We start from the raw sequence: 12,122 nt of genomic DNA, 5'->3' as shown, positions 1-12,122 counted from the left end.
CACATTTGTAATGACAATAGGAGTATCTCTAAAGCTGCAGAACAAAAGTAGTTATCTTATCAGTATTTTCAACATTGAAGTTAACTCCCATTAAGATAATGAATGACAAAATTGTGAAGATAAATTAACTTCTCTTGCCAATGAGAATCATTCTTGTGAAATTAGCGTGTAAAAAGGAAGCTGGTTAGCAGATCATTGTTCAATTTTGCAAATATTCATACACTCACTGGAAAACTTCACATTTCTCTTGAAAAATATTCACAGTAGAACACTATTATACCATTGAGCTTTGTTATTTGATGTCCCACTTGCAGCTTGTCTAATATCTAACTGCAAATTACAACCCTCAGCAATAAAACTATTTGGAGAAACCATAGGTTATATGGAAGAAAATGAGAACCAGCATAATTTTAAAAGCACCTAAGGGGTAAGAAAATGTAGCTATGCTTAACAGTAATTTTATTTAAAAACAGAAGGGAAATTTCTCAAAAAAAATGTTAACAGTATCTTCTATCCATCTTGTCTACAACAGATAATGATCAGGACGTCTCCAGGTCTGAACTAGGAATGGCTTTGAGTGTAAGCAGAAATGGAAAAAAAAAGCAGGATGAACATGGAATTTTATTACTGCAGTTATCTTGCCCCTGTCTGCACCAAAACTCACTAACAGCAATTCAGTTTGCTGCTATGTACAATGGCCCCCTCCACAATCACTAATCAGCTGCAGCAGAATAAAATATATAGTCAAATAACCTTTTCCCCTAGGAAAACATATATTTAAACAATTTTTAATCCACTGCTTAATAAAATATAAGCTTTAATAAAATATAAGCTCATAAAATGGAAACCCTTCTCTATTCCCCTTGTGTAACTACATGTAAACATTGGCTACACAAGCTGAGTTCCCCCAACAGGTCCAATGCCCACCCCAATTTCTCTGGGGTTCAGAGTTCAAGGTGTGTTACAATTGCCTATCCAATATTAAGTGCTTTGCAAGACTGTGTTAGCAACTAGAGCTGAAATCAGCTTTGCCGGTTACAGATGATTTCACTCCCTTTGTTAGGTATGTAATATGCCACAAACACTGTTAAATGTGAGCTTAGTTACCACCCAGTGATGGAGAACTGCAGTTTTCTCCCAGTTTTGGGGTTATTTTAATTTAAGAACATTTTCAATAAGCACTCAGGACTGTCTGCAGTTTCTCACCATTGCTGTGTCAGAGCCACAACCACAAGCTTTCAAGAAGAGGAAATATATTAACATATACATTTCTGCTACTTTTTATCTGCTACTTGTCATATACCTAAACATAATTTGTTAAGTCAGGGAACCAATTTACTGTCATCATTTTATGTTTAGATACAGTCCTGAATAGAGTATACTCTCAGAATAAGTATGAGAAAATGGATATGAAAGAAAATACTAATTCTCCTGGGAAAACAGACAGCAAGACAGGACTACAGAAATAACTGAAAACCATATATTCAATTCCCCTAGAAATTTAGCCCACTTATTTTCATATATAGTACAATAAGTCTTTAAAGTGCTTTATTGCCTGTGTATTCACTGTGGAATTTTGCATAAAACTAGATTTAAATACTGCAGTGCTCTAATTAATTTTGTCTTACTCAAATAACTAATTGTGTGAAAATTATCTGAACTCTTGTTTAAATACATAACTGTCTGAAAATAATCCACTTGTTCTCTTCCACATCTCACTCTTTTTTCATTATTTTTTAACTGAATGTCAGCTTTAACAGTCCCTCATAGGAAACTGCAATAACAATATTCAGACTGTGTTAGTGGTCATGTTATGCTTGACTGATTCAGTGTCCTTCTAAATATTGTCAGTGGCATGAAGACACAAACACTGTTCAACATGTCTAAGGATTTGGGGCAGGAAAAGCTATAGAAGTCCTGCTTAAATGTAATTTCATTGTGCATGCTTTTATTCCTTACTGTTAAAAAGTTTCATTAAATTTTAAAAATTCCAAATAGCCAGGAAATTCTCTGAAGACCTGCTCCTATGCCCAGTGAAGTGAACTTGGATTTAATCAAATGATGAGCAGGAGGGACTGGAGGAGTGCGATGCATCTCAGTTGGCTTGGCTGACCAAGAGGACTGCTTGATATTTAATAAATGCTAGTGAAAGTAACAGAATAACAACATAGTAACTATATTATTTGAACACAACTTTTCTGGATCCTTCTGAAAGAAGAATCTTAATTTTAAACAGATAAAGTGCACTTACTTCAGAGAGAAAAGGGATGAATCAAAATATCATATTAATAGGTTTATAGTTTATCATACTTTATAAAAAAGAAGTACTAATATCTTAATTGAAGATCCTGCTTTTAAGAAACTACCTTATCCAGTTTAAATTAGTTAAAAAATCCTTTAGGGGTCTCTATCACACCTTGTTCTGAATTATGAGTATTCCACTTTTCAAGAATTGTTAGGTAGCATTTGAGTTTGTTGGTGGGTTCTTTCAGTTTCTGTCTTAATCCTGAATAAAATGACACGACAAAATGACCATAACCTAAAATAGTTTTAATTTAACTTGCTTATCTGGCTCCTTTTTAACAGTGTTAAAATATCAAGCACATGTCAGGTGGGTTCAGAACATGAGGGGAATGGTAAAGTCACCAGAAGACTCCATTTTTTATATTATCTGGCTTCAAAATCACCTCTCTAGGGTGAAAACTTTCTTTCTCTATGTGTGTAGTATACAGCTGTTGAAAACAAACAGGTTTTGCTGTTCACCCTTTCAAACAAAAGAGAACAGTCTTCAGCAGGAAAAAATCTCTCTTATCCAAGTTGACAATAGTCACATGGCACCAGAGTACACCATGAGGCACTGCAGTTAAAAGGGAAGAGACAAACCTACATTTCACAGTCATCCATAATCCTCCCTTAATACTTCAATGTTAACATTTAGATAATGTGGATATTTGCATGTGTGTGTGCTTTACTTAATTTTATAGTGAAATGGAAATTCAGGTTATTGAATTCTTTATAGTATCTGACATATTTGTTGGTTCACTCCTTTTTCAAGTCCAATAAGAAATTTGGGAATCTGTTACTAGCACTTGGATTTTGGCTTGCTCACAAGGGAAGAGGAGGAGGAAATAAATCAGTAAACAGAAGGTTGTATTAATCTTACAACCACCTTAAACAAGCCTCACTGAGAAGCTTACTCACAATGCAATTTTTCTTTAGCTTTGTTTCATTTTGGTTTTGTTTGTTTGTATTATTGTGGGTTTTTTCTAACAGTTTTGAAGAAAGTGACAGGGAACACATGGGACAGAGTATTAGAAATTTAATCTCAAAAGGGGAGAAAGTGTTTTATGTTACCTCCTGGTTAGCAGCAGCTAGTTCTTCTTCCAGTGCAGAGACTCTTTCTAAAGAAACCCTCAGTCGTTCCCTTACCTAGAAGAAAAATCAAAATATGTGCAGTAACGTAATTTCTATTAGTCTTTAAAGATTATATAATCTGCCATATGCTCTACTGTATGCCCTGCCACTCCATTTGCAGGCATGTGTGTTGCAAACTTTCATGAGACATACTGTGTAGTAAACATTTAAACCTAACTACAGGAAAACTTAACCCATTAAAATAGGTGTCAAACTTTAAATGCCACACTGCTGTTCCACAGTCTGCCTGTAATTTTATGGAATACACAGCAAATGAAAATATTTTAAGACCACATTAGGCATAAAATAAAACTTTCACAAACATCTTTTACAAAGGATAAAGAAAAAAAAAACATTTTCAGATGTTTTAAGTTCACTCCATGGAAGATAAGTAATCTGTTTATTGTAACTGAATGTAATAAATTCATTGAAAAATAACTTGTAGCATTGCCTTCAGGCCCATATACTAGAGATCTTTTATATCATCATGCATTTGTTTCAGTTTTGCAAAAAGTCATAAACAATGTATACTCTCATAAGCAGGAAATTCCTCTGTGTTTGCACCAGTTTCATAAATAACCTATTCTGTTCCAAGGATGATTATGATCTCAATTATTATTACCACCAGTATTTTAATCATTGCTCATTATTGATTATTAATAGATAATATTAAATGAATACTAATTGTGTCTGAAGACCCACTCACAGCTGATTTGAGTGCTCTGGCTCAGGGTCAGCTCGTGTAGCTCATGTAACCTAAAGCCAGCAATGTAGCTGCAGTCTCCCATTAGAACCAAAGGCAAATCAGACCTGAAGTGACCTCCAGTGCTGTGTGTGACTCTCTGACTGCTAAGGGACCCTGTGACTATCCTAATCTACAGAACTTCATTAGGCACCTCACAATAAACGAGTTTTTAACGCGGCTAATCAGTCAACACTCAAGGTATACATCTTTACAAGTTCCAGCTACCCCACAGCAATGCTGTTCCAGCTGCTGATGCACAGATGTTTAAGCCATCAGCAATGTTTGCTGGGTAAGATAGCACACTCTATTAGACCAAGAGATGTAGCAGGAAAATAAAGCAAAACAAAATCTGTCTTTCATTTACAAAGAAACATGACACATTTTCATCCTTGACAAATACTGGAGATCCCTAAAAGAGTTCTATATGTCCTAACACTTTCATATTTTTTCCAGTGATAGCTCTTAGTCTAATAAATATTACCTTTCCTTACACACTTCATTTTCATTTACTACAGATAGAAATAGGATTTTGCAAACAGATCACTATATTCCAAGAATGGATTAGACTTAATAGATGAAAATTAGTTAGCAAGACTAACACAGCACATTCACTTGACTTTAAAACTAAATCTAAAGATGAAATACATATTCAGGAAATGAACACTTAAAAATAAAACTATTCACCTTTCTAAAAAATGCAAATGTAGTTTTTATGCAGTACTTTGAGGATTTTGTTCCTCTTTACATAGCTTATTAAAACAACTAGAGAGAGGTGTAGACCTGCCTTCAAGAGGCCTGATTTCAACTTCTCCACAATGGGAGATGGTATATAGCAACTTCTTAACAAAAACCTCAGATAAGTTAAAAAAAAACCATGGAAAAATTACGATCATATTTCTGGCTTCAATCCCTTTGGCTGTAAGTACTGCATTGGGACAAAATGATTGAGAGAAAATTCACAAGCAGGCAGTTGTTAAAAGGAAATACAATTAGTTGGCAACTTTAATTGAATTTTTTTCTGAAACCTCCATGTATTCAAGCCCAAGTGTTTTATAACGGAGAATGTCATTAAAAAAATACATTATAATATGTCTAACACTGACATTGACTTTGAATGGTGCTAGAATTAGCAAACCAGCTAGGCCAGATTACTGAGGATGTTATTGCTCCACAAAGAGCTGGAATCAGAATTATCCTTAAACTTTACAACCTCTGGCACTGTGGAAATGAAGCCTAGTGAGTTTTATACAGCCATTTGAGAGCTTGTAAACAACACTGCCTCTAAACAGCAGACAACTCTGGAGACACAATTTTTACATGGCACTTCAGCAAAACTAGGTAGATAATTAGTGTTTCTATTCTGGCTGTCAAGCTATTATATTCAAATACATTTCATTCTTGGCCTATTGTCAACAACATTGAACATTACCAGTGTAAGACAGAGCAACAGCTGGAAGTTGTTTGCTTCGTCCTGCCTCATCTTATCTTACCTCACCTTCCTCTCAGGTACATAGCTAATACACTGCCTTTTTGTTATAATGACCTAACCAAAATTGCAGTCTGATGGCTCCTACTTGTTCTCTGAATCTAATAGTTGCTAAAGGAACTGAAAACAACTGTGCCTTGGCACAGAAAGCCTTTTTCCCTTTCATCTGACCAGTGAACAACAAATGCAGATTCACATTTGCCATACTGACATTGGAAAGGCTGCAACTAATTCTTCATTTTCAAACATAAATAACAGCTGTTAAAATTGAGGGAAATCTTTGATTCTAATTAGCAAAAAAATAGAGTTACATCAGCACTCTGATCTGAAGGGGAAATCTGCTCTGGTTTATAACTCAAAAGCTGTAACATTATTTCTCATTTTACGTTTCTTTCTCAGTCATACAAAAATGTATTGCAAAGCATTTTTTATTGGATTTCATATTCAAATTTGTGTTTACAGCAAAAAAAAAAAAAAAAAAATCCCAAACAGAACCATCCTCATTTCTGAGAGATGCAGGAAAGGTTGTTGTTCTGGGTCACCATCTTGTTAAAGAAAAAGGAACTGGAACAAATGCAAACTATTTTTATCTGACCATTTTTGTTTGGGTTTTTTTCATATGCTGAATGCCAATTAGTGATTGGCATAGTGTTTTCTATTTTCTGGAAGTCACAGTAAGTGAGTAACTATAGTTAATAAGAATTATCTTAGTGAGATCATGTGTATCACTTCAGAAGTTACTCTACTTAAATTTCACATGATTCTTCAACATATTTCTATTTTCCTGGGCACATGATAGAGCTTTATTAAAAAGGTTTCACAAAGTAAGACTAATCAGATGTCAAGTGATCTAACAGAAATGCTATCATAAACATTTTTAAAGGACAAATACCTGGAGAATAGAAGGCTCTAGGAAGAATTTACAGCACCTTCCAGTTTCTAAAGGGGCTTACAAGAGAGCTAGAGAAGGACATTTTACAAAGGTAGGTAATGACAGGACAAGGTGGAAGGGATTTAAACTGAAAGAGGACAGATTTAAATTAGATATTAGGAAGATATTTTTTACTATGAAGGTGGTGAGACACTGGGACAGGTTGCTCAGAGAAGTTGTGGATGCCCCATCCCTGGAAGTGTTCAAGGCCAGGTTGGATGGGGCCTAGGGCTACATGGTCCAGTGAAAAATATCCCTAACAAGGCAGAGGGTGCAAATTGGGTGATTTTTAATTATTTCTTTTTAACCAAAACTATCTTGTGATTTTATGATTGCAATGTCACAGACACAGCAGAAAAGAGTTGCTCTCTCCATGTTAGAGGGTGTATCCAACATATGCCCAGATGACTGGGTATTCTTCTGGCTTTTAAATGCAACCATATTATCTTTAAATGTAGCATAGTCAATGTCATGTTAGCACTGCTGTCAGTGCAAAATATCACCCATCTTTCTCTGTCTCCTAGCAACTGCTTCCCACTTTTTTGCTTGCTGTCAAATTCTTTCTTCATTCTCTTCAGATCTGCAGCCCATACAGAGCTTTTTAAAAAACATGTGCATACTGGAATTGAATCACTTTTTTTCCCATGAACAGTCTATTGAATAAAAGTTCTTCTAGTTACCTGCTAATGAATACAAAGATAGTGACCATGCTGACACAAATAGACTGATTTTGTTTGCAAGAATATTAAGCATACTTTTCTGCCACTTATCTCAAGAGAACCAGTGGGTTTTTGATTCTTAGCTAAGATAGTATCATCTGGTAGCTGCTTTCCACTGTAAAAATCAACTGGACACTTTTCTTACATCACTGACCAAAAACTGGGTTTGGAGAAGTTGCTTCTTTCTCCTTTCTAAATGCACATTTTAAAAGTTGAACCGAAAGTTTAAAGCAAAATAGGAAAAATGTCTGCAGGACAACAAACATGTTCAGATAGATATTAGAAGCCAAACAGAACGGCACAAGTAACATAATAATTTTTCTACTTTCGTTCTTTCTGAATTACATATGAGGACTATGTATTTCCTGACCTACTCAATGTCTTTTCTAACCATGAAGTTAACATGAGCTTCTATTTTTCATCCAGCTCTAATGATTTCTAGGAAATATTGTCTTCACTTGCTCTTTTATAAACAATTCCATTTATATTCATATCTAATATCACAAAATATTTTCCCCTCAACAAAGGCATGAGCTACTTAGCAGCAGTGAGAGAAGTGTTTGAGATCTGAAGCATTAAGAAGGACGGGGTGAATAACTGAAGGGAGGTTTCCACTCTGTGAATACTGCTGCAAATTTCATCTGACTTATACAATAACAAAGGTTATAAGAAATGCTGAGTCAAAATTTCATATTGGTCCTAGCCCAAATCACTCCTAAGTTCCAATGTGTAAAACTTCACATTTTTTTAAACAATGCTCCTTATCTATGAGATATAACCTAACCTTACACTTTGGTAAAACAGTCACTGAATTTAACTTCTCACATGATGAAAATTTAAAATTGCTAGCAGAATTGCCCATGTGCCTTGGTTTTTTCTATATAAAAATGTTATGTTAGCATAATTAGATACACAATTTAAAAAATATATAGCTTCTGTCAAATTAAATTTCTAAATAATAATAATAATAATAATAATAATAATAATAATAATAATAATAATAATAATAATAATAATAATAGTAAAGAATACATTTAGTGTGCTATCAATTTTATTTGCTGTGACACAACTTACCCAAGGAGACACAATGAGATTTTTCTGAGGGACACATAAAATGGTAAAAATTTCTAAACCAAATTAACTCTGTCATCATCCCCATGCCCTAAAGTGAAAATTCTCACAAAATACATTAAAAGTGCAAAAAACACTCCGTGAAGACTCTTTTTTTGGCACTACTAAGATCTCTACTAGAAGATAATGGGGTAAGATTAAAATCCCTAATCTTACCATTCCCTACTCACTAGAAGGTACCTGCTGGGTTCAGCCAAACAGGACTGGCTCTCTCTCATGGGAAGATCATGGCAAGCTTTGATTCTCCACCCTTGTGGCATGTGGATAACAAGAGGGATCCTGAAGGAGCTGTCAGACTCTGAAAAAACTGCAGTGACAGCCATGTTTTCTCAGAATAATGCATTCACAGCTGTGATCTCTCTGTGGTGATCTGTCTTTTGGACAAATGGTAAAGGCAGAGCCCAGACTTCATGTAGTAGATAAAAAGTCAATCAATTTTGAAATAAGTTAAGGCATCAATCCTGATTCTTTTTATACTTAAGCAGACCTTCTTAGAAATTGATAAATTTTATTTTTCACTTTCCAATCTCTTAGTAGGTTTCATTGCATTTTCTTATAGTAATGAGGAAGGTTTTGTAGTTCTTGTACTCTTCATGTAGCAATCCTTTCAGGATCAGTCAAGTTTTGTGGCAGAGCTTGTTACAACACATCAAGATGTTTTAGTGTAGGAAGTGAAAACATGAAAGAAAATTTGCATTTAGGAAGAATTTTAAGATTTTCTTCATACTTTTGTAAGTTTAAAGGGCAAAACTTATGAAAATATTTTGTTATGCTTTTCAAGAATGTAGCAACTACATTAATAGTTTCAGTGTCAACACTTTTTGTGAAGAAAAAAATTAAAGAAAAATTTGCATTATTCATTTGCAAAGGATCATTGTATATTTCCTGTGCCCTTTTGACAGTTTTTATTAATCTTTATCCATTAACCTACTTTGGCTTTGTGAGCATTTTCTAAAGGGGCACTGTTTACTTTGCTGTTACATCAATGTATCATAAATCATGGGTTTTTGCCTCAGTTTTACTGTGAGATTCTGCCTGCAGGTCTCCTCTAAGCAGAGCAGCAGAGTCTGTGGAAGTGAAGCATTACCCAAATACAGGAAGACAAAACATACATAAGTCAAAGGCAGTAGATTGACTCCGTGCATGAATGCCAAGATTACTTGACTACTTTGTCATTCCTTTCTCAGCTTTGCAAGTAGCAAGTCAGGGAGATTCCTGATGAGTGGAAAACCCACAAATGTTTTGTCCTTCTTCATGAAATACAGGAGTTATCCTGGGAAGATCCAGGAAAGTACAAGCTGGCCAATGTAGGGAAGGTTATAGAGCAAATCTTTCAGGAAGCATTTTCAAGCACATAAAGGACAAGATGTTGATTGGGGACAGCCAGTATGGCCTTGCCAAAACCAAATGATATCTGGTCAACCTTGCTGCCTTGTGTGAGGAGAGCACTGGCTCCATGGATGAGTGGAGAACAGAGAATGTTTTTTGTCTTTACTGAGGTTTTCTGCAAGATCTTCCACTTATCCCTAGAGAAACTGGCGAGATGTGAATTGGTGAAATAGATTCCATGGTGCATCAGAAATGGACTGTACTGTGAGGTTCAGAGGTTTGTGACCAGTGGGACAAAGCCTGTGTGACATCCCATTGCCACAAAATGCATAACCCATGAGGGAATGAGACAGGTTTTAGGAAAAGAAAGCAGTTTTGCAGAAAAGACCTAGTGGTGAAAAAGGCCAGCACACAGTTTGGCCAGTGGGCTGGACGAAATGATTATTTCCCTCCAGACTTTTGAGGCTGCATTTGGTTTTGGGGTTTCTGGTAGAAAATACTGGCAGATTTCAATGCAGGGCCACCAAGCTGGCCATGAGCTGGAGCACACAGCATATGAGGCAGGCTGAGAGAGCTGGGTCCGCTCAAAGTGAAGGAAAAGTTTGTGGGAGATCTAATTCCTGTCTACAACCAGCTTAACCAGAAGATGTGGAGGAAATAGAGCCAGATTCTTCTTGCAGATGCAGGAAGGGAAGACCTTGCAGGACAAAAGGGAACCAGTGCAACACTCAACAACAGAAACTCCAGACAGGTATTATGGGAAAAAATTACAGTGAGGGCGGTGAAACACCAGAATAGGTTTTCTGCCTACAAATATTGAGAAGTTATTGGACAGGACCCTAAGCAACCTGAAACAGTTGGCCCTGCTTTGAGCAGGAGGTTGGGCCAGATGTCGCTGAGGAGCTCCAACCCACATTGTTCCACTGATCCCTGAAAAGCCTCAATGCATTTTTATAGGTGGATTTATATCTTATTTCTGAAGGGTCTGAAACAAATCTAACTTACATAATTTTTCTGTCACCATGCCGAATGTATGACTCACATGCCATAAAAAAATTTTAGCACATTTGGGTGCATGCAGTCATTTTTAATTTCATTATTTTTAAATAAAAATCACCATAATGCTGACAATTTGTGAAAGCATTATATTATCAAGTATCTGGGTGATATCTGCAACATCTTTGATCCAATCCTCCCAGAGACACTGTAACAAAGCCAGGCATTTTTATGTAGGATTTGTCCTTGAAAATAATGCCTGCTGGTTTTAAAATGAATTATTTAAAAATAATTTATTAAACTGTTTACTGGACTTATCTCAGATTGTTTTACAGTGACATATAAATAGCATAGTTTATTTTTTTATAGTAAAAATATGATTTATTGCAGCAAAATAAAAAAGGTTCCACACACAGGTAAACAGCATGTCGGAAAAAGTAATTTTGACCAACCAATTTTAAAACTTGTTCCACAATGGAAAAAATCTTCTGCTAATATGATTGCAGATGGTTGACTTTTCTACCCTGAAAACTGTGATTATCACTGGGACAGGAATCAATTAGAAACATAAGATGTCTACCTTTGTCATTCCAAAATTTTTTAAAATGCTGAATACTGATTTTAATCTGTAACATTTAAAATAATGTAAGAATAGAATTTTCAACAATCTAAGTCAAATTTTTCAATAATGCAAGTCGAAACATTACATGTAGCTTCAATCTAATTCTGAACAATAGTTTTCAGAATGGGATGCAAAATAAACTTCATAGTACCAAAATACTAAAACATTCATGAAAGAAAATATGCAAGAGGTTGAATAATCAGAATCTATTTCAAGTCTAGTTCTTACAGTTTCTCATACTTATCCAACACAATGTCAAAAGGTATATAAGCTGGAGAGCTTCCTACCCTAGTTTTATCGATATTTAAAGTGCTGGATAAAAAAATCAAAGCTCAGAGCATAAACCCCATCAATCCTCAAAATATATTTTTAATAATACAGGATTTTTAAAGTCTTAATGAAATCCAAAAGCTTATTACACTGGCTAGAAGTCATTATCTTTCCTTTTCTACATTTTCTTTATAGATGCTTTTATGATGTCTGAGTAGAACATATAACCCAAAAGATATACCTAAAGGTTTTATTTGGTCTAAGTTCCTTACATTTATTCAACTTAGAACCTGATCGTTAACCTAGTATGACTCATAACCCACAGTGTCTCATCCTTTCATTACCAATGATATATATATATATATATATATATATATATGTTGTTATATATCTACAGCTGCCTCATTCATTAAGTAAAGTCAACTTTCTGTGCATATTTCTGAAAGTTGAAGTTAAATTTGTTACTGTGAGACCATTAA

General features: G+C 35.0%; 1 protein-coding gene across 9 annotated transcripts in view; it reads right to left on the bottom strand.

Annotated features, from left to right (window-relative positions):
• Positions 1-12,122, bottom strand: part of PPFIA2 (PPFI scaffold protein A2) — a 290,351-nt gene that overhangs the window by 92,260 nt on the left and 185,969 nt on the right. For 7 of the 9 annotated variants that reach the window (XM_054631393.2, XM_077178785.1, XM_054631394.2 and 4 more), the window contains one exon: positions 3,355-3,429. The exons of the other annotated variants lie outside the window; for them this stretch is intronic. In XM_054631393.2, the coding sequence (XP_054487368.1) occupies positions 3,355-3,429 (75 nt within the window). The remainder of the gene's footprint in view (positions 1-3,354; positions 3,430-12,122) is intronic. 9 annotated transcript variants of the gene reach the window in all.

This window comes from Agelaius phoeniceus, chromosome 5 (assembly GCF_051311805.1).
Source record: "Agelaius phoeniceus isolate bAgePho1 chromosome 5, bAgePho1.hap1, whole genome shotgun sequence".
Lineage (NCBI taxonomy): Eukaryota > Metazoa > Chordata > Aves > Passeriformes > Icteridae > Agelaius > Agelaius phoeniceus.
Note: the sequence above shows the minus strand (reverse complement) of the source record. Positions and strands in the feature narration are given on the sequence as shown.